This window comes from Macaca fascicularis, chromosome 9 (assembly GCF_037993035.2).
Source record: "Macaca fascicularis isolate 582-1 chromosome 9, T2T-MFA8v1.1".
Classification (NCBI taxonomy): Eukaryota; Metazoa; Chordata; class Mammalia; order Primates; family Cercopithecidae; genus Macaca; species Macaca fascicularis.
The window spans coordinates 84,826,396-84,845,305 of record NC_088383.1 but is presented as its reverse complement, the minus strand read 5'-3'; the positions used below and the strand labels follow the sequence as shown (position 1 = coordinate 84,845,305).

Genomic DNA, 18,910 nt, shown 5'->3' with positions numbered 1-18,910 from the left:
TATCTGTTATAGTTACCCTCTTGTAAATAAATATGAAAAATTATATCTGGGCTTAAAACAGTATTTGATTTTTTTAAATGTCTTCTATTTAAATTAAAATAATAAAAGGTTTGCAAAGTACAGTTACCCTGAAGCCCTCAAATAATGTTACAGCTATTAGAAATGTAACTTTTTGAGTTTATTAACACAGATGTGTATAAGCTACTCCTTATACAGTGGTAGACATTTTTTAAATCACCTAAACAAGAACAAAAACACCAATTTCGCCACGTCAACCACCACTGGTTTTTCTGTACCTAATTTTATTATCCCTTGTGAAAAAGGGAAGACATTTCCAGGGCTACTAATGTTTAGATAATGTGAAAGTATTTATGGAATTGTGCAGGTAGCAATATGAGTCCACAGAAGATCACTGCCAGAGGCAAAATGCTATCACCACCTCGGCAATCACAAAACCTGAGAGTAATTGCTTACTTTTTTTTACCAAAACTATACCACAAAGTGGCATCGTTCCAAGAGTTCTAATGTATGATGAATACTCTTAATTATGGGAATTGTTCTAATTGTAAGATTATTTGTGTTGTTTTTTCGCAACAGAAGCTTCCTGGGATCTCATTTAGAATGTATTACACAGAAGACACAGACATCCATTGCAGATGGGTGGAGGGACCCACAGCCCAGCAATAACTGAGCCCAAAGCAGTTATTCTGATTCGGTGCTTATTGGTAAAGTCTGTCTGAAAATACAGATAAATTATCCTATCTTCCAACACAAGGCTATGTGAAAAATGGCCATCCAAATACCACTTCCTGTTCATAGCAGACATGCTATACATTGGAAATGTGCAGAGAAATATGATAAAGTGTTATCACATCACTACAGGCTGAAACACAGCTATGTCTGCAAAACAGGAAGGTGTGTGAGGGATAATGTCTGTCTTTAGGCACTATAGTATGTCAAAACCACAAAGACAATGTGCAGCAAAAGATAGCTCCATCATAACCACGTTTTTTATGATTGTCTTCACAGACCGAGATAAACGAAAAACTGCAAATACAGGAAGAGGCCTTTAACGCACGAATAGAAAAATTGAAAAAGGCCTGAGGACTCGGTACAAGGAGAGTGATGCTAAACTTCACAGAAACAAACAAAACCAGTCAGAATAATAGACTCTCTGGAGCGTCGTATCTCCGTCACTTAGTTGTGAAAGGAAAACCAAGCCCCAGTTTTTATTTTCCTAAGTAATTAGGAAAGTATTGGTCCCAATTTTGCTATCTCCCATCCCATAACAGCCTCTGAATTTATTGCACCAAGTGTAATAAGAATATTTTGTATACAAGAGTTTGGAGAATTATATATAAAAATACAATTACTTTTATGATAGTCCTTTGACGTTTTGACTAATAAATGCTATTCATCTTCAAGAAGAATGAAGCCAACTTTTTAAATAACCAGAAATAAAGAAAAATGATAATAACTTTATCCATTTTGACCCAAATGAACTGCCACATTACTGGAACACTGTGAAAAGATATCAGTACCACACTACTGAGGATAAAATTTGTTAAACAATAGTAATTCAAGTGCATATACGAGGGTTTTTTGTTTTTTTATTTTTTACTGAAATCATTTGTTTTTCTTATTTAAACGTTTCAGTGTGAAACCAGTTTTCTGAAATTATATAATGCAGTTTGAAGCACTTTAATTTATTCTGTACTGTATTTGTTATTTCTAATCTTGTTACTCTCCCAGGAGAATACATGACCTATATAAAAAGAAGCAATGTATAAATGGTTATTAAAGACCAACCTATATATAGATTGTAAAAATCTTAAATACAAATCAAACTCATAGAGTTCCCAAAATTAACCATTATATTGCAGTGGAATTATTTTTTTAAAATCTCAAGTCTTTAAATACCTTTATTAAAATATAATTTCAAAAGAAAAAATATCAACTTGCCAGCTGATTGTCCCCAGTTGGACAAATTAATTAATTACTACCAAACTCTTTTCCAAAGTTCTTATACGTCAGAGTATGCTGGAATGGAGAGCAGTTTCCTCAAAAATTTTCTAGGTTATACAGTACTTTGATCGGGGTGACACTTGATTGAATATCAGCTTTAACCCTACTTTCTCCATCAGTTCAAAGAAACTGCCCAAAATATATTCACTGGGGGCACAGGCAGATCTGACAGCATTTGGTAATTTTCTAACTACACTGATCAGCGAAGTAAGAGTACCTTTTAAGGTAAAACAATGTTTATTGTTCCTGCAGTTCCAAGACTAAAAGGCCTGGAGATGTGTTTCTTCTCTGAGCTGTCCTTCCTAAATGAAAACGTTGATGGCTGCAGATCAGTAGGAGGGCTCATGAAGTCTGGATTCCATCAGGCGGTGTTTTCTCCAGAACAAACTGAAACTGGGGAGACTGCAAATGTGGAATAAAGGAGCTTCCAGAAATCACCAAAAACAGCTTCACGTGCAATCGTTGGCACAGAATAGACCTGCATCTCCAATAAAGAGTGCTTATCTGAGCAAGGATATCAGTCAGAAGTATCAGGACTCTAAGACTGAACCAAAATAGCACTAGGATCCCTAAACACCATATAGAGACAATATATGTAAGCATGCCTAAAGCTGTGGTCTCTAGACTGAGACTCCCACAGTGTGATACTGGCTTCACACTGGTGAGTGTGTGACCTTGGACAGGCTACTCAACTTCTATTTGCTCATCTGTTAATTGGAAGTAATACTTTTTTTGAAGTGGTTATGAGGACTCAATATGCCGCTGCCCATCCCTAATACCCATTGCCCAGTTGCTTGATTAGACTGTCTGCCAGAATTCCGAGCCTTCTCTTTCTCTCCACTGGCACCTGTGGGGCAGCATGTCCTCTCCCTCTGTTGAAGTCATCCCATGGTAGCCACCCTGCCACTCTGCTCTCCTGTATTTTCCATGGTGGAGAAGCCCAGGGATCTCTCTGGCAACCCAACTTGAAGATATAATAATAATAGGAGTAAGAGCAACCACAACTTGCAAAAGTATTTTTTGCCCATTCAAACAATTGGATACATGCATAAGTGGTCTTTTTTTAATATTGCTCTTTACATTCCTTTTCAGCAAGTAATATATCGGAGAGAGAATTTCCTATCAGTACATTTTAGCAACCATGTAGTATTTCATTTTATCAATTTCATGATTTTTTGATGGGTCCTCCTGCTGAACTTTTTGGTTTCCAGCAGTTTGTTATCGCCATGCTGCATGGACACCCTTGCGCACACATCTTTGTGAATGTATATGATTATACCTGTAGGACAAAACTCTAGAGATGGAATTCCTAGGTCCAATTGTATGTGCATTCCAATATTCTTAGATATTGTCAAAGATATTTCACCATTTTGTATGCCCACCAACAGTGTGTAAGAATACCTCTTTCTCGGCCGGGCGCGGTGGCTCAAGCCTGTAATCCCAGCACTTTGGGAGGCCGAGACGGGCGGATCATGAGGTCAGGAGATCGAGACCATCCTGGCTAACCCAGTGAAACTCCGTCTCTACTAAAAAATACAAAAAACTAGCCGGGCGAGGTGGCGGGCGCCTGTAGTCCCAGCTACTCAGGAGGCTGAGGCAGGAGAATGGCGTGAACCCGGGAGGCGGAGCTTGCAGTGAGCTGAGATCCGGCCACTGCACTCCAGCCTGGGCGACAGAGCGAGACTCCGTCTCAAAAAAAAAAAAAAAAAAAAGAATACCTCTTTCTCTACATTTTACCAACAACATACATTAGTCAATTTTTTGTCTTTGATATTCTGATAGAAAATAATGTCACACTATTGCTTTAATTTGCTTTTATTGTTTTACTCCACATGGGTTGAATACCTTTTCATATATTTATAAGAAAATATATATATGTTCATTTAACATATATAATGTGTGATAATAATATATATATTATGGTTATTAGGAAAACTATATTCATTTAGTCTTCCTAATAACCCTGAGAGAGAGATGATAGATAGATAGATAGATAGATAGATAGATAGATAGATAGATAGATAGATACTATTAGTCTTTAATCGTTAGCCTCATTTTATAGTTATGGAGCCTGAAGCTTAGAGGGATTATTAACCTAAACAGAGTTACACATTTAATGATTGGTGGGACGGGGCTTCCAAACCGAGTCTGACCTACTTTACAGATGACGAAACTGGAATACAGAGAAAGTTTAGGTAACTCTCCATGATCATACTGCCTGCAGGTGGTAGAGTTAAGTTTGGAACTTGGGCCAGTATGATCACAAAACCCAAGTGCTTAACCTTTATCTTCATCTAGCCATCTCGTAGTTGATATGAAATAAAGAGAAAGCTGACCTTTCCTTTTCCTTACTATATGATAGTATTATTAGAATAAGCAAGTTTGTTGCTGTTCCCTTATTACTATAATAAGGGAACAAACTTGCTTATGCTAATGAGTGTATTAAGTTTTTGAAAAATGTATCCAAGGATAGAATATATAACTCATTTCTATTCATCTATTCATTGTGATGTATTCGTTGAGCACCTTCTATTTGCCTGGGCATTTAGTGGTGAGCCAAATAGACATGGTATCTGCCCTAATAACTTAGTGGGGGCAGTTAATAGTAACTGTGATAAAGACAAGCTCAGGGAGTTAGGAGAATATAGGGCAAAGGAGCTTGGTGGCATCTAAAAGGTCAGAGAATCTTCCTATGGGTATCAACATCAGGGCTGGGCCCAAGAAAATTTAACCGAAGAGAAGGTGAAGGAAGATGTGTTTCTGACAGAACGAGGCATGTGCCAAGTCCCTGGGACACAAGCTGAAGCTGAAGAATTGTCCAGAGCCAACGCTGTTGTGGGGTTGTGGAGCACATTACAGATTTTTATTTTTATTTTTTCTTTTTATTATATTTTACTTATTTATTTATTTATTTTGAGACAGAGTCTGGCTCTGTCACCCAAGCTGGAGTTCTGTGGCGTGATCTTAGCTCACTGCAAGCTCCGCTCCCGGGTTCACGCCATTCTCCCACCCCAGCCTCCCGAGTAGGTGGGACTACAGGCGCCCGCCACCACACCCGGCTAATTTTTTTGTATTTTTAGTAGAGACAGGGTTTCACCATGTTAGCCAAGATGATCTCGATCTCCTGACCTTGTGATCTGCCCACCTTGGCCTCCCAAAGTGCTGGAATTACAGGCGTGAGCCACCGTGCCTGGCCACAGATTTTTATTTTTAACGTAAAAACAATGACTCATTGTTGACAAACCTTAAGTAGCAAGTGACATCAGATTTGTGTTTTTAAAAAGGTCATCTCTCTGGTACCAAGACTTCTAGCCATGGAGACCTGGAAAAGGGAATATTCTTATAAAAAGAGTCCTACTGCTAATGATGTCATAGCAACACTTCATAGCAGTTTCTAAGAGAGGGAGAAATAAAGAAAATGTTTGACTTTTTTAAAGTGACAGAGTCCACCTACTCTAAGCACTCTTTGGCATAAAGGTTGCCCTCTGAAGAGCCAGTTTAAAAATAATACCAACCTATCACTTAGGAGCAGCTTTTCTCTCGTCATCCACAATAAAGTATGTTTCTTCTATTTGCAGGAATAATTTGGAAAACTTTTTGCATAGATCCCATGATAAGTTTCAAAGAGCAAATATATTCATTATGTTATAAACAAGCCACAGACTGCCACTATTTCAGGTATTTGCAGGCACTGTTGTGCCTAAATATAACTGTGGAGTCATTTTTCCAAAATCTGAATATAAAGCCCCTATTTCTATCCTTCATTTGATTGGAACCATTCAATCATCCTGGTAGATAATAAGTTTGCATGTTCTTAGATTGCATTTCATTATGTTTCAGTTCCCCTAGAGAATAAATGTGCTCCTTTTCCCAACAATTGTAGAAGAGAAATACTTCTGACATCTCAAATTTCAGCCTCTGGAAGAAGTCCCTCTTCTGGACATGAAAGTCATTTGTTTCCTGGACATTCGTTTGTTAAATAAGAGAAGTCAAGACCCCCTCGTGACAGCCAAAATACCTATTAATTTAAGTTTCCAAAGAAAAACGAATCCAGATCAAAATAATTCCATCCAGATCAAAATAATTTCAAACCAAAGAGAGAATACTAAAAATTCCTTTTGCTTTCAGGATGACTTTCCTTTTCACAGAAGTACCTTCAGTGAAGAAGATTGGTTTATCATATTTTATTTGTCAGAGCTGCCAAAGTGTTTTATGTTAATATAATTTTTAGCTTCAGAGAATGTTCATTGAAAATGTCTTCAATGGTCATTTTGGTGTTTGTTTCTTCCTTTTAATCTAGCTTGTAATTTATTCTGGGCTTTCTAAGTACCACAATGAAAGAAGACAATTAAGGTCCTTAACTTGAGAGAGTCCATGGAATTAATGACGTTTATAATCTAGAGACAGAAGACACGCAAGTGAATTATTTTTTCAAAATAACATGCAGAATTATAATCACAAAATGTTTATAAGGATAATCCTCAAACCCATATAAACCCACTTACTTAAAATAATGTTGGTCCAAATCTTCTTTGCAGAATTCCAAATAAATTATGTGGATACTCCACTCCAAAAGAGGAGGAGTGTAACTCCACTGACGTATGGGCTGTACATAGTGACTTCCAAAGAATATACTATGGAAAAAATAATGCTTTTATAGTTGAGAAACCTGACAAACACTGCTTCAGCCAGGTTATCAAGGTCAACATCAACAGTCAATAAATCATGTTAATTCATGTACCCTTGATATGAGGTGAAAATGTTGAAGATCTCTGTGATCGTCATGCCAAAAACCTAAAACCCCGGTCTAATCATGAAGAAAACATCAGGCAAATTCCAAAAAAGGAATAGTCTATACCTGATTAGTACTCCTCAAAACTGCCAAAATCATCAAAACAAGGAAAGTGTGAGAAAATGTCACAGCCAAGAGGAGCTTAAAGAGAATGACAACTAAAATGTAATAAGGTATTCTGGATGGGATTCTGGAACAGAAAAAGGAAATCTTAAAAAATATGAATAAACTATGAATCTCAATTAATAAAAATGTGTCAATAGTAGTTCATGGACTGCACCAAATGTACTATACTAACGTAAGATTAATAATAATACTAAGAGGAAACTGTGCAGTGCTGGAGTGGGGACAGCATAGGGGAATTCTGTACTATCTGCTCAATTATTCTACAAATCTACAACTATCCTTAAAAAATCTAAAACTGTTTTAAAAGAATAAAATCTATTAATTTTTAAAAGAATCTTAGTCAAAACAAAATTAATTAGAAGAAAAAATGCCCACAGTCAGATGTCACTATTGATAAAATGATACCCCCTTGCAAATGTCACATGGAAAATCAAATATAGTCATCTTGCAAATTAGAAAAAATATGCTCAGAAAAAAGAGAAAGTAATACATCCCATTTTAAAGAGGTAATTGTAAATTTCAACCGTTCTAGACTTATTCATACCTTCTTAGTTCCATAGTAGAATTTGAAACTTTTCCAAAAATATGCACACTTTATAAAAGCAGAGAACATAGATTTCTTTTAGTACCAAACTCGTTGTATAACACAACATTATAATGTGTTCTATCAGCTGATCTTAAATAGAGAGATCAACCAGGCTGGGTACAGTGGCTCACGCCTGTAATCCCAACACTTTAGGAGGCCAAGGCAGGAGAACTGCTTTAGGCCAGGAATTCAAGACCGGCCTAGGCAACATAGAGAGACCCTCATCTCTACAAAAGAAACTTAAAAATTATTCATGCCTGGTGGCACATGCCTATAGTCCCAGCTACTTGGGAGGCTGAAGTAGGAGGATCATTTGAGCGTAGGAATTCGAGGCTGCAGTAAGTTATGATTGCACCACTGCATTCCAGCCTGGGGGACAGAGTGAGACCCCATCTCTAAAGCAAAAAGAGAGAGAGAGAGACAGAGAGAGAAATCAACCATTTATAGAATGGCCCCAGTCTCTCAAGCAGCTCACAATGAGGTAAGGCTTCTTTAGATTCTGCTAAGATTTCTCTAAATGAGCAGTCCTTGTTTTATATAACATGGAAAACACAGTAAATACATAAACAAATAAATGCTATCCAGCTACTTGAAATCAAGCCTGGTAATAATCATATCACCTGCCATCCTGGCACCAAAAAAAAAAGAGATCAAAATGGCCTGGTTATTAATATTTTCATTGAATATTCATCTCAAAATCAAAAAGAGGAAAAAAGTAGCCCCTGTTTTTGTTGTTGTTGTTGTTGTTGTTGTTGTTTGTCTTTTTTTCTTTTGAGATGGAGTCTTGCTTTGTCCCCCAGGCTGGAGTGCAGCGGCGAGATCTCGGCTCACTGCAAGCTCCACCTCCCAGGTTCACGCCATTCTTCTGCCTCAGCCTCCAGAGTAGCTGGGACTACAGGCGCCCGCCACCACGTCCAGCTAATGTTTTGTGTTTTTAGTAGAGACGGGATTTCACCATGTTAGCCAGGATGGTCTCGATCTCCTGACCTCGTGATCCACCTGCCTCAGCCTCCCAAAGTGCTGGGATTACAGGCGTGAGCCACTGGGCCCGGCCCCTAGGCCCTGTTTTTATACCAGTGACATTTTATATTAATGCATTGTCAATACATGTATAGCTTTCACAAAACCAAGGCCCAAATTCAACCAGAATAAAAGTAACATAGTACTCATCTTCCAACCTCACGTGGGAGTTGTTAAACTGTTACAATGACCAACAAAATATGGATTTTTTTTTTCCTTTTTTAGTATAAAAATTGATATGATAATTTTTCATTAACTCTACCCAGTCCCTTTTTGGGTTGTTATTGGACTTTATGGATTAGGATAAATTTAAAGTTTGCATTGAATTTGCAATAGTCAAAAATTCCAAATAAAAAGTGTTCTCGCTTGATTTTGCCAGAGCCAGAATTGTTCCATTTGCTTAGTATGCATAACTGAATGATCGAACAAAATCCATGACCAACAAGATTCGATTTAAAAATAGTACTACCGTAGGACCATGGTGGTAAAAGTCCTAAACATCTTCTAGTTTAACCCTTTCACAATAAAGAAACTGAGGGCCAGGAAAGTGAAAAGACGCTGTAATAACACAAGTAATTTATGGCAAAGTCCAAATTAGCATCCACATTATCATTCATTCATTCAAACATGGTTATATTCAACAAATGTTTACTGGGTGTCTTCTGTGTGTCAGAAGCTATGCTAAGCATACATCAGCAATACAGATAAAACCACTGCCTCATGGAGTTTATAGTCTACTGAGAGAGGTAGATTTTAATCAATCACATAAACAATTAGTTTTAAAAAAACTATAATGCATTCTAGAAAAAGGGTATACCCTGCAGCAAGAGCTCACATAGAGAAATTTGACTAAATCAAGGAAGGTTCTAATGAAGAGGCACATGTCAAGGATGAATTGGGCACTCATTAAGGAGAGGAGGAAGTTTTTAAGCGAAGGGAACAGCAAGTGCAAATCCCTATGGAAATAAAATATGGAAGGCAGAGCGTGTGAAAGGAGGCCTGTGTGGCTGAAGTCTCTAAGTAAGAGCATTTTCAAAGTTGAGGATGAATAGGTAAGTGGAGATTAGATAATGCAGAACCTTGTAAGTCAGAGTAAAGAGTTTTGTCTTTGTCCTAAATACAATCAGAAGTTACTAAAAGATTTTAAGCAGAACTTGGAGGTGGTTGGTGAAGGACAGGCATTTTGCACTATGCAAGGATTACTCTAGCTGCAGTAGGGAGAATGAAGAAGAGACCTGGGAGGATGGGGTCACCCCAATTAGGATATTTTCCAGCCCAGTGCTCTTTCTATTACCCTACATATGTGTCAGAATCTGCCCACCAAAATCCATTTTCCCTTTCTCCCTAACCATGTGGCTGGACTCCATTTCCCAGATCCCTTTGCAGTTAGGTATGGCCATGTGATGAAGTTCTACCCAGTGGAATGTGGGCAGAAGTGAAATTGGCTATGTTAAGGGCTTTGCTCAAGACCAGGCAACACCTCCTGCATGTTCTCTTCTCTCATCTTCTGCTGGCTGCATAGCAGTGAGGACAATGAGAATTTGAAGGTAACAGTGCACTTACCAGCCTCAGTTCCTGAATAAACACATGACAGGAGAAACTCACCAACCTGAAGCACACATCCAGACTGTCTGACAAGCAATAAATATAAACTTCCACATCTTAGAGCCACTTCATTCTTGGGTCTATTCTTTACAACAATTTAGCCTGTTCTAATTAACTCAATCGATATGTCTTTCTATGTTATGCATACATAATATGTCTCATATGGGTCAATGTCTATAAACTGGAAAAACAACTAGCAAATTCATTAACTAGGGACCTGCTTATAGTTTTATTATATAAGGTAATTACTTCTTAGTTTATATAAGCCCACAGTCCCTCCTAAACTGGCATTCTATGAAATAGTTGACTGAGCTTCACAAGTATGATGAATTGCACACTTAGGAATTTTCTACCAGGGTCCACACCTTACCTACTTTCTCCTTCAAGTGAGGCTAGTAATTTTTAAAATGTCTATGATTGGCTTGGGATTTCTCCAACAAGAAATGTAAAAAACAAGGCCCTAAATTATTAATTTGCTAGTAATTTTTCCCTTAGGCCAAGGTCATTTTTTCAGCTGATATAGTCTTTAATTCACTAAAAATTATTTACTAAATACCTACTCCAAGAACCCAGCTAAGTCCCTCAGCAGAGCCAATATTGATGTGTTGACTGCTACGGATATTAACTATATCCAGTTCTCAACACTAGTATGTATTTCTGAAGTATTAATCTGGCTTGGATAGTAGACAGTTCCATAGGTTAAAATAAAAGGCACAGTCAGATCATATACAGAGTTGGAAAGAGAAACAGAACTTTGTTTTTCCCTCCTGCAAACATGCTCAGTTAGTAGTTGTCCACTTGTGATGGGTACCACCTGAATCAGCTGGCATATTCTTGGCTGCAAGTAAGCAAAATTCTAAACCTAAAATGACTCAAAAAATAACAAAAAAAAATATGTAGAGACCCTTCATGACGTCATGGAGGACCCAGATCATTTCTCTATCTGTGGTGCCCTCACCAGCACCTTGGCTTTTGTCCCCAGTATTGTTCCTTTATAGTCCAAAAATGGCAGCAATATCCTCTCAAAAGGACTAAATACTCAAAAAAAAAATTCTTTTTAAGAAACTTTTTTCTTCTTTTATATCTCTTCTTAAGAACAAGAAAAACTTCCCAAAGCCTGCCAAGAGAATTTTCTGTGTCCCTTTGGCCAGAATTGTGTCACATGGTGAACCCTAAACCAGATATTGATAAGCGAAGTAGAATTCTCATGATAGATTTAGGTGGGTTAACATTTGCTAACCAGGACTAGAGGATGGCCCTGAAAAACAGAGTCAGCCAATACTTGAACAAAACTGGGATTCTGTTAGAGAGAGAAAAAAAAGAACAGCTATTGGGCAGGTAATTGCCATTTCTACTCCACAAAGTGATCTTCCCTTTATAATATTTCATATCTTGAAATGACCTAACATTCTCTTCATTCTTCATTTCCAAATTTAGATATAGATAATAGATAGGTAGATAGATAAACAAATAGATGGAAATTTTCTTCTTTTTCAAAGATTATGCTACTGGTGCTAATTATTATCTCTATGTGTGGGTGTGGTTTAAAAATAATTGTCATAGAAAAACCTACTGCATTCTAACATGTCTGTGAAAAATAGCTAGAAATTTTTGAAACCAAGTCTATTCAGTTCTTAGGGTGCTGGCCTCATATTGAATTATTATTGCCATTTCCTTTCTGCTGAAATTTTGATGACATGGTCATCACTCATTCAACCAAGTGTGGCTATTTCAGATTTAGTTAAGTGTCTTTATTCAAGGTGTCCTCATAGGCTTCTTTATTTGTTAGAACTATTTCAAAATGAATAGACAGATGAATCACCAGGGCACTGCACAGCACTAAATGGAGGAAATAAAACAAACAAAATAATAAGACAATTACAGATTTGGGAAATTGTTTATAATATACTATCAAATGATAAAAGGGTGAAATCTATCATTTAGTATGACTTGTGTTTGTGGGGGAACATTGATAGGCAAAGAAAAAGAATTCAAACAAATTGGAGGGTTATCTGTTAGTGGTGAAACTACAGGTGATTTTTTAAAAATCTTTTTGTGTTTTTCATGCATTCTATATTGACTTTTTATGAATAAGAAAAATTAACCACTGCTTCTGACAGGCGTATGCTGCATCCCAGCCTTCAGTGTCATTTACCAGCCTCCAGATCAATCCACTGGAAGCTTGGAGATTAAAAGTAACAATCATTAGAATGCAGCAGGCACTGTTTTGACCCAGGGAAGCCCAAAGAGCATCCCAGAAACAGTTTTGTTCTGGAAAAGCTTCCAATCTAAGTTAAACACATTGACAGGCTCATGACATCTGGTAAATAGACACATTGCCTTTGCAGTACTGAGATAAATTCTAAAGATGGATTCCAGCAAGGATTCAGTCGAAATCAATTTCATAATGGTGGGCCTGTCACATCGCCCCAACTAAGCTTCAGGTTTATTGTTTATAAAATGCATGAAGTTGAAAACAGGTGAAAGGAGGCAACACTGAGAAATCTTTTCCTAAAAGTCAAGAGACATACTGACTTTAGTTTAAAAAAAAAAAAAGAACTAGAAAACTAGTCTTAGAAGAACACATCTTAAAGAATATCTCAAATTGACTAAAAATTGAAACACCAGATGCATTCCCATTAAAATCAGGAATGAGATAAGGGTTGTGATTTGAAGTAATTGTATCATTCCATGTTTAATGTCTGTCTCCAGCTTAGGCTGTAGCTCTGGAAGGACAGAAACTGTTTCTATCTCGTTTGGTGCTCTATCTCCAAGGTCGAGCATGGTTTCTGGTGCAGGATAGGTACTTTGTAAATCTCTTGTGAAAGAAAGTGCAGAAGGCAGACTGATACGCTGGTTGGTTGGCTGTTTTCACCAATAGTATTTTGATTTTTCTACCACTGCCATAAGACAGCGTGTAGGACTTAAAAGTATAATTAACACAAAACCAAAATCATTATTGTTTGTAGACTGTAAGACTATCTACAACGAAAACCCATGAGAAAATCATTCTAAAAATTTCAGTAAGAAGCCAAATGAGAAAATAAATATTAAAACATAGATTATCTGGCCGGGCTCGGTTGGTGGCTCACGCCTGTAATCCCAACACTTTGGGAGGCCAAGATGGGAGGATCACTTGAGGTCAGGAGTTCGCGACCAGCCTGGCCAACGTGGCAAAACCCCATCTCTACCCAAAATACAAAAATTAACTGGGCATGGTGTGCACACCTGTAATTCCAGCTACCCAGGAGGCTGAGGCAGGAGAATTGCTTGATCCCAGTGGGTGGAGGTTGCAGTGAGCCGAGATCGTGCCACTGCACTCCAGCCTGGGTGACAAAGTGAGACTCCATCTCAAAAAAAAAAAAAAAAAAAAAAATAGATTATAAATTAACAATGGTTAGAAAATATAATGGAAAAAAATCTCTTACAAGAGTGACAAACATACAGAATACTTAAAGTGGCAGTAAGATGTAAAGGACCTGTTTGAAGAAAATTATAAAACTCTTCTAAAGGACATTTTGCTAGATGCAAAGTTTAAATATAGGAAAGATGTCAAGTTTTAAAAGTAACTCCACTGAAAATCTCAGGAAGCATTTTTGTATTTGCTGATGTTAGTCTGAGGTGAACATGAATATTGAACCAGTGAGAGTTCAATATTTGAAAAGCTGAAGAGTAATAAAGTGTGACAGCTTTCAGTTTTAAAACCATTATAAAGCTAAAACACTTAAAAGTATGATATTAGTGCAAAAAAATAGAAACCTAGTTAATGAAACAGAATACAAAACCCTAAAATGACCTATACTAAGAATGTGTTTTGTGGTAAAACTGATTTGGGTGACTGAGTCTGTGGACTTTGGAGTCACTCTATCTTCAGGTTGCCTCTCCGCTCTGCCTCTTAATAGACAAGCAACTTGAGCTATCTAAGCCTCTGTTTGCTCATCTGTAAACGGGAATTAAAAATAACTCCTAGAATGTTGTTGTAAGAACCAAATAAAATATATATGCATTAAAATGAATAATCATTAAATATATTTAGCACTGTACCTAAGTATATAATAAATGGTAGTTACCATGTATTTTACAAACCAATTAGAAAGTAATATACAGGAAATGATACTAGGACAACTATTTGAGGAATAATGTTTATATGTTATATATTTATATTTTGTATGTTACATTTTACAAAGCATACCAACAAGTGAAAGCAGCAAATCCAAATGTTAGAACTACAAAATAGCTATAAGAAAGTATAAGTAATGATTTTCCTGATCTTGTGATAGGGAGAGCTTTAACAAATAAAACTGATGAAACATCATCACAAAGAACAAAAAAAAAGCAATGAGTTTAATGTTTCTGTAGAAAAAGTTTAAACTGCCCCATATAAAAGAAAATTAACCATAAATAAACAAAAAACAGAAAAACACTTTCAGGAAATTGTATGACAGATATGGAGTTAATAACTTTAAAAAAAAAAACAGCTCTTTAAAAACAATACCAAAAAAAGCCAGCAACTCAGTAGAGAAGTTCACAAAGGATCTGAAAAATGATTCACAAAGAATTAAAGAATAAATACAAATTGTTAGCAACAATGAAAAAGTGTTTAATTTCATCAATTCTGGAATTTAAATACATGGAGAATTTAAATTAAAATTTCAGTGTATTTAAGTCCAAAGAAATCTATAAAGGGAAATGCAAAAGTAAAAATATTTTGTACACTGCTATCTTAGCAACTGCCTAAAATTGACTCAAATATGTGAAGCATTGTGCATCTCCCATTTAACCCCTATGTGTTAGGGAGAACTTTAAATTTTCAAATGAGATTTCAGAACTGATTTTTGCTAAACTGCAACATGCCACTCTCTCTGCCACTCCATGTTCTTTTCCTTTCTAATATGGCACATGTGACTTTCATACTACCAATAATTTCCATGTCATAAATGTCAGTTCGCATGAGCATGAACTAAGTACATGATGAACGACCCTTGAGGAAACATGTAGAGATCCAGTTCTGCGCTTGACTCTCTTACCACTAGCTGTGAGGAAGGCCATGGATGAGGCCTGTCACCCCTCCAAATGCAAAACAACTAAGTCAGCATTCCTCCCAGGGAGGTCTATAATTCCATTCCTACATCCCATTCCAGCCCCTCAGAATCAGAAGGCAGGATCTGGAAACTGGCATTTTTTTAAGAAGCACCCTAATTAATAGTTAAGTACTTTAAAATTTGAAAGCCAATATAACGGCAGACCTTTAAGTCCCTCCTAACACCAAAAATCAAGTTCTTTAAAGAAAAAAATATGCATGCTGAAGAGTAGCTCCTCTATGCACATCTGAGAGTGACCACCCACCTCAATGCTCAAATTTGGCTTCTCAGATCCTTGTTATATTTGAGGTGATATCTCTTTAGGTATCAACTAGGTTTGTTCTCCCAATCCCACACATCAAATTACACTCATCAAAACTGCCAGTCTACAAAAGGGCTCTCAGAAGCACATAAATTCAATCCCAAGTCCTGATGATTCAGACACTTAATCACACCATAAAGTTAATGGAATCCTATTCGAATGTAGACACCTCAACAGCTACATTACATTGAATTCACAGCATTCATAAAGTGTGGATTTCAAAGTGAATCATCAGCCTAATGGAAAGTTCAGAGCAGAATGCTCCCCTCTCATTGGTCACTGTGCAGATCCTCAGCTGCCAGGAAAAGGACCAGAGCTGTCAACACAACACTGTAACCCAGGCAACCAGCCACACTGCTAGGAACTTTTCAACACTTGAAAAAAAAAAATACAAGTTATTATAGAAACTTTCAGGTGCTCCATAGGCTGTTTGGACACCTCCTGGTTTATAACAGTCATGACGTTTAGACGTCAGACTCCGCTTGTCAGTTTAGGACCTCCCATCATTAACAGCCCAGAAACCGGTGGCTCTCTGGCTGCTCCTGATTTGACCCGATTGCCATAAAGTGTGCTCCTGCAGCAGAGCAACTCTGGGGTAAGAGGAAATAGAGACTATGTTCCCAAGATCCCCCAAATCCATTATTTAAACAGCAGGAAATAAAAATGTCATTGGCCCACTAAACATCCAGATGTGGTCTCAGTGATATTTGGCCTCCACTAGATGAAGACATCTGGATGACTGACTGAGCTTCCCATCCAGGTGGTCTACGCAAGTGGCATCTCAACTCTGAACTGAAGGTGTGTGGGGTTTGCAGTTATGACGTCGCTGTGTGAACTCCTTCTATTGAGAATGTCTTTTCACATTAGCTTTTCCACCTTGGATAGGGCGGCTTTGCCTAAAAGAATTTCGAGATCCACAGAACAGCTTAGATCCACCTTCTCAACTAGGCTTTCTGTTCTTCAAACATTTGCAGTCATTGGGAAGCTAAGTGGAAGATAGACCAAAGCCTTTCTTAATTTTTTCCTTAAAGACAGCTGCTGGAATCCACTCATTCTTAAAAACTTATTTACCTGAAGTAGGAACTATGCATATAAAGGAAGGAGACAGGACTCTCAAAATGTCTTGTATACTTTTTGAGTCTAATGTGCTGAACTGCAAATTTAATCCACTGAAGTGGTTTCATGCAAACGCTCCTCTCAAATTCCTTTTGTACAAAATCTTGATGCATAATGTATAGAGTCTGAAAATGGATTAAACTACATTTGGAGATGGCTTGAGTTGTTTTTTTCTTAAGCAAGCAGCAAAAATGAGCAGGTTTTTTGTTGTTGCCTTTTTTAACCCTTCTTGCTCTCAAACAATCACACATGGATTATGTGTTCTTGAAGCTGCCTTCCACACAATTTTTCTTTTTATTTTCCTGTCAAAAAGCTTGAAATGTAAAAAGTTTTAATTAGAAATGTGAAGGGTGAATTAAACTCATTTCCTTCAGATCTCCCAACTAAGGCAGGCAAATAGAATGGTAAAACCTTCTGATGTATTCCTGGAAGATAGTTCAGCAACTGAATAAGCAAATGAGTATAATCTTACTGAATAAAATATTTCCTGTTACTCCACAATCTTAATTACCCTTAGGACTGTGGCCATAGAAAGAATGCCAGTCTGTGTATTGGGGGAGGCAGGTGTGGTAGATACTCACAGACACCTTTTTACCAGTGCCCAATCAGGGCCAAAAGAGTGAGACAGGAGGTAGCCAAGGGCAAATGCCAAAGTCTCCAGGAGAATCACAGAGATGTGGTTACAATCTTACCCTTATGTCTTGCAAAATGCTGTGTTTCATTATTTGCTTATTTTTTACATATCATTTGAATACTAGCAAATTGTAATGGAAAGAGTTACAGCTAGAATGAGGAGATTTACACTCGAGCCCTGACCCTACATAGTTATATGACCTTAAACTCACTCACTCTTGCTGGTTTCAAGTTCATCATCTGTGGAATGGGGAGAACCATCCTCCATCTAGCTACCTTTCTTCATCCTGGGGTCACTGAGAAGGACAAAAGAAAAGGATGGGAAAGTATTTTGTAAAGTCTCAAGCTTCATGTACACTGCTGAATTCTCCTCTGCTTGGAGTTAACCACTATTTCCTGCAGAGAAAATGGTGGCCTCCTTGTCTTCTCCCACCTTCTTCTTCATCCAGGTTTCCCAATGCTGTGGGTGAAGTGAACAAGTTGTCCTAGGGGAGACTTCCAGCTGCTGCACAGCCAACCGCTTCTGGTGGGCTCCATGTATGTGGCCTAATAAGAGCTGTTCAGCTGACAGTCCCCTCCCTACCCATTACACTGAGAAGCAGGGCTTGAGATAAAACACAGGCACCCCACTCCCCACCTCCTGACATTCCTCACAGTCTACTTTCTGAACCACTTCCCTTGACTCACCTTGCTCCTGACCTTATGACTAATCCTTTTGCTTTTGTTCACCACACCCCTCCAGTTTCATAGGTAGTTCCAGTTACCTGGCTTGGGCTTTTTGCTTCTCTTCTCCATCCTGATGTAATTAACTCAGTGAATCACACTCCCTTTGCCGACAACTGGTCCCAGCACCTTGTACTTCAGCCCTGTGAATGGGACACAGACAAAGAGAAAGTTGTATATGCAGATGTAGGAACTGAGATGTCTCCCCCCAAAAATAGGCTGTTTCAGGACTTCTGCCAGCACTTGGGGCATTTTCTCTTTTGGGGCAAAAACTTGGACCAATTGAACAATTTCAAATTCTATGGGACAGGTACTTTGGGAGAAGGTGATGAGGGGAGAAGGGGAAGTTTCCCCCCACTCATCTTTTCTTCATATCTTAAACGGAGCCACATACCAGCATATGTCAAAAACATAGAGGAACCATATTCTGCTCATGCCTCTCCATATAGATGTTGACTCAGTAGACGAAGAGTGCTGAATGGGAATGGAACTTTAACTCAAATTCATTCCCCATAATTTCACAATAATATAGACACCAAACTTAAACATTTTGTTTAAAATGTACTGAGAGCAAAGGCCATGTCTATCTTTTCACTGGAGTATTTCTAGAACCTAGCACAATGTCTGGCACCCAGTAGGTGTTTTAAAATATTTGTTGCCCGAATGAATATATAAGAAGAAAAAAAGTAATAATTTGAAGGATTTCTTATTATCTGATGCTGATAGAGAGTAGAGTTACTGATTTACGGAACAAGTATCCAGCAGTACAGCTCGCTAATACCTTTTAAAACATGTTGATGCTCATAAATCCAAAATAAACGACCTGTAAAATCACTTAAGAAGAAATAATACGCATTTAATCAGGCTTCCAGAGGAAAGTC

The 18,910-nt window shown here is 37.7% G+C and overlaps 1 protein-coding gene and 1 long non-coding RNA gene across 4 annotated transcripts in view; one reads left to right on the top strand and one right to left on the bottom strand.

The window, feature by feature from the left end:
* CABCOCO1 (ciliary associated calcium binding coiled-coil 1) overlaps positions 1-1,875 on the top strand; it is a 105,102-nt gene extending 103,227 nt beyond the window's left edge. For both annotated transcript variants that reach the window (XM_015456306.4, XM_065521059.2), the window contains exon 8: positions 1,030-1,875. In XM_015456306.4, coding sequence (XP_015311792.1) covers positions 1,030-1,104 — 75 coding nt within the window. In that variant the 3' untranslated portion in view covers positions 1,105-1,875. The remainder of the gene's footprint in view (positions 1-1,029) is intronic.
* Positions 1-18,910, bottom strand: part of LOC102119175 (uncharacterized) — a 149,629-nt gene that overhangs the window by 81,741 nt on the left and 48,978 nt on the right. The window contains exons 3-4 of one of the 2 annotated variants that reach the window (XR_012417901.1): positions 18,071-18,172; positions 14,617-17,602 (exon numbers count right to left, since the gene is read on the bottom strand). This is a non-coding gene — a long non-coding RNA (uncharacterized lncRNA). Of the gene's footprint in view, positions 1-14,616; positions 17,603-18,070; positions 18,173-18,910 lie in introns of those variants that run through there. The other variant, XR_001493507.4, reaches the window with a different exon arrangement.